This window comes from Mirounga leonina, unplaced genomic scaffold (genome assembly GCF_011800145.1).
Source record: "Mirounga leonina isolate KUSES-001 unplaced genomic scaffold, KU_Mleo_1.0 Mir_127, whole genome shotgun sequence".
NCBI lineage: Eukaryota > Metazoa > Chordata > Mammalia > Carnivora > Phocidae > Mirounga > Mirounga leonina.
In genome coordinates this window covers 37,367,263-37,371,178 of record NW_023270316.1, presented here as the reverse complement: position 1 = coordinate 37,371,178, position 3,916 = coordinate 37,367,263, and the positions used below count along the sequence as shown (strand labels likewise).

The 3,916-nt window shown below is 38.7% G+C and overlaps 1 protein-coding gene across 1 annotated transcript; it reads right to left on the bottom strand.

Annotated features, from left to right (window-relative positions):
- Window positions 1-3,129: 3,129 nt before the first annotated feature.
- On the bottom strand, window positions 3,130-3,354 carry LOC118009153 (thymosin beta-10-like). The gene has a single exon (XM_035002949.1). The coding sequence runs from the start codon at window positions 3,352-3,354 to the stop codon at window positions 3,223-3,225; it is 132 nt and encodes a 43-aa protein (XP_034858840.1). The 3' UTR covers window positions 3,130-3,222.
- Between the last annotated feature and the right edge of the window lie 562 nt (window positions 3,355-3,916).

Genomic DNA, 3,916 nt, shown 5'->3' with positions numbered 1-3,916 from the left:
ATAAATAAAATCTTTAAAAAAAAAAAAAAAAAAGCAAGACCAATCCATATGCTGTCTGCAAGAGACTCATTTAAAACCAAAGACAGATTGCAAGTGAGGGGGAGAAACATTTATCATGCTAATGGACCCCAAAAGAAAACTGGAGTACCAATCCTCATATCAGACAAATTAGTTTTTAAACCAAAGACTGTAGTAAGGATGTGGAGGGTCACTATATCATACTTAAAAGGTCTATCCAACAAGATGATCTATCAATTATAAATATTTATGCCCCTAACTTGGGAGCAGCCAATTATATCAACCAATTAATAACCAAATCAAGGAAACACATTGATAATAATACAATAATAGTAAGGGACTTCAACCCCCCACTCACAGCAATGGACAGATCATCTAAGCAGAAGATCAACAAGAAACAAGGGCTTTGAATGACACACTGGACCAGGATTTCACAGATATATACAGAGCATTCCATCCTAAAGCAACAGAATACACATTCTTCTCGAGTGCACATGGAACATTCTCCAGAATAAATCACATACTGGGTCACAAATCAGATCTCAACTGGTACCAAAAGACAGGGATCATTCCCTGTGTTTTGTTTTGTTTTTTTTTAAGATTTTATTTATTTATTTGACAGAGAGAGAGAGAGGGAACACAAGCAGGGGGAACAGCAGAGGGAGAGGGAGAAGCAGGCTTCCCGCAGAGCAAGGAGCCCGATGCGGGGCTCGATCCCAGGACCCCGGGACCATGACCCAAGCCGAAGGCAGACACTCAACCGACTGAGCCACCCAGGCGCCCCATTCCCAGTGTATTTTCAGAACACAATGTTTTGAAACTTCAACTCAATCACAAGGGGAAATTTGGAAGGAACTCAAATATTTGGAGGATAAAGAGCATCCTACTAACAAATGAATGGGTCATCCAGAAATTAAAGAATTTTAAAAAATCATGGAAACAAATTAAAATGAAAACACAACTGTTCAAAACCCTTGGGATGCAGCAAAGGTGGTACTAAGAGGGAAGTACATAGAAATAGAAACCTTTCTCAAGAAACCAGAAAAGTCTCAAATACACAAGCTAACCTTACACTTAAAGGAGCTGGAGAAAGAACAGCAAATAAAGCCTAAACTGAGCAGGACAAGAGAAATAATAAAGATAAGAGCAGAAACCAATGAAACAGAAACCAAAAGAACAGCAGAACAGATCAGCGAAACAAAAAGCTCATTCTTTGAAAGAATTAGTAAGATTATAGACCCCTAGCCAGACTTATCAAAAAGGAAAGAGAAAGGACCCAAATTAATAAAATCTTGAATGAAAGAGGAGAGATCACGACCAACACCATGAAAATACAAACAATTATAAGAACATATTATGAGCAACTATATGCCAACAAATAGGCTATCTGGAAGAAATGGATGCATTCCTGGAAACTCATAAACTACCAAAACTGAAATAGGAAGAAATAGAAAACCTGAACAGACCCATAACCAGCAAGGAAATTGAAGCAGTCATCAAAAATCTCCCAACAAATGAGTTCAGGGTTGGATGGCTTCCCTGGGGGAATTCTGCCAAACATTTAAAGACGAAATCATACCTATTATTCTGAAGCTGTTTCAAAAAATAGAAATGGAAGGAAAACTTCCAAACCCTTCCTATGAAGCCAGGATTACCTTGATCCCAAAACCCAGACAAGGACCCCACCAAAAAGGAGAATTGTAGTCGAATATCCCTGATGAACAAGGATGCCAACATTCTCACCAAGATACTAACCAATAGAATCTAAGTGTACATTAAAATGATTATTCACCATGACCAAGTGGGATTTATTCCTGTGCTGCAAGGTTTGTTCAACATTCACAAATCAATCAATGTGATCACATTACAATCACAGTAATAAAAGAAAGGACAAGAACCATATGATCCTCTCAATAGATGCAGAAAAAGCGTTTGACAAAATACAGGATCCTTTCTTGATTAAAACTCTCCACATTGTAGGGCTAGAGGGACCATACCTCCATATCATAAAAGCCATCTACAGAGAGCCCACAGCAAATATCATTCTCAAGTTTTTCCCCTGAGGTCAAGAACATGACAGGGATGTCCACTGTTACCAGTCTTGTTCAGTATAGTATTAGAAGTTCTAGCCTCAGCAATCAGACAACAAAAAGAAATAAAAGGCATTCAAATTGGCAAAGAAGTCAAACTCTCACTCTTTGCAAATGACACGATACTTTATGTGGAAAACCCAAAAGATTCCACCCCAAAATTGCTAGAACTCATACAGGAATTCAGCAACATGGCAGGTTATAAAATCAATGCACAGAAATCATTTGCATTTCTGTACACTAACAATGAGACAGAAGAAAGAGAAATTAAAGAATCAGTCCCATTTACTATTGCCCCCCAAACCATAAGATACCTAGGAATAAACCTAAGCAAAGAGGTAAAGGTTCTATACTCTAAAAATTACAGAACACTTGTGAAAGAAATTGAGGAAGACACAAAGAAATGGAAAAATGCTCCATGCTCATGGGTTGGAAGAATAAATATTGTTAAAAGTCTATGCTACTCAGAGCAATCTACACATTCAATGCAATTCCTATCAAAATACCAACAACATTTTTCACAGAGCTGGAACTAATAATCCTAAAATTTGTATGGAACCAGAAAAGACCCTGAATAGCCAGAGGAATGTTGGAAAAGAAAACCAAAGCTGGTGGCATCACAATGACAGACTTCAAGCTTTATTACAAAGCTGTAATCATCAAGACATTATGGTACTGGCAGAAAAACAGACACATAGATCAATGGAACAGAATAGAGATCCAGAAATGGACCCTTAATCCTATGGTCAGCTAATCTTTGACAAAGCAGGAAAGAATATCTAATGGAAAAAAAGTCTCTTCAACAAATGGCGTTGGGAAAATTGTACAACCAAATGTGATTTTGTTTTGTTTTGTTTTTGCCATGATGTGTGTTTTATTTTCATTAATCATACAGATAATTTGCTATAATATCCCAGGGCAAACCGGAGAATTTGGCAGTCCAGTTGTGTGGGGGGGGAGCTGAGAGACCTGCAGGCTGGTGGCATCAGCACAGAATGCCTGGGTTCACAGTGCAGCTTGTTGCTTGTGTCCATCTTGCAGGTGGCTCTTCTTTGTCCACATCACGACCGAGTGTCAAAGATGACAGGGTGGTTCTTAGGTATCCTCTAGGTTCTTAGGAAATTTCACTCTGCTTCTGCTCAACGGTCTCTTTGGTTGGCAGGGTGTTCTTCTCCTGTGTCTCCATTTTCTTCAGCTTGGCCTTATTGAAGCTGGCGACTCCCCCCATGTCTGGCTTGCCTGCCATTTTCTTAAAATGATACGTGAAGTATCCAAGATCTATAAAAACTTACCTAACTCAACACCCAAAAATCAAACAATCCAGCCAAGAAATGGGCAGAAGCCATGAACGGACATTTCTCCAAAGAAGTCATACAAATGGCCAACAGACATGAAAAAATGCTCTACATAACTTTGCAGCAGGGAAATACAAATCAAAAACACAATGAGATACCACCTCACAGCAGTCAGAATGGCTAAAATTTACTAGACAGGAAAAAACAAATGTTGGCGAGGATGTGGAGAAAGGGGAACCCAATTAGACTGTTAGTGGGAATGAAAGCTGGTACAGCCATTATGAAAAACAGTATGGAGTTTCCTCAAGAAGTTAAAAATAGAGCTACACTATGACCCAGCAATTGCACTACTAGGTATTTACCCCCAAAATACAAATCTAATGATCCAAAAGGGCACATGCATCCCAATGTTTATAGCAGCAATGTCCACAATAGTCAAACTATGGAAAAACCCGATATGTCCATCAACAGATGAATGGATAAAGAAGAGTGGTGTTTGTGTGTGTGATATAT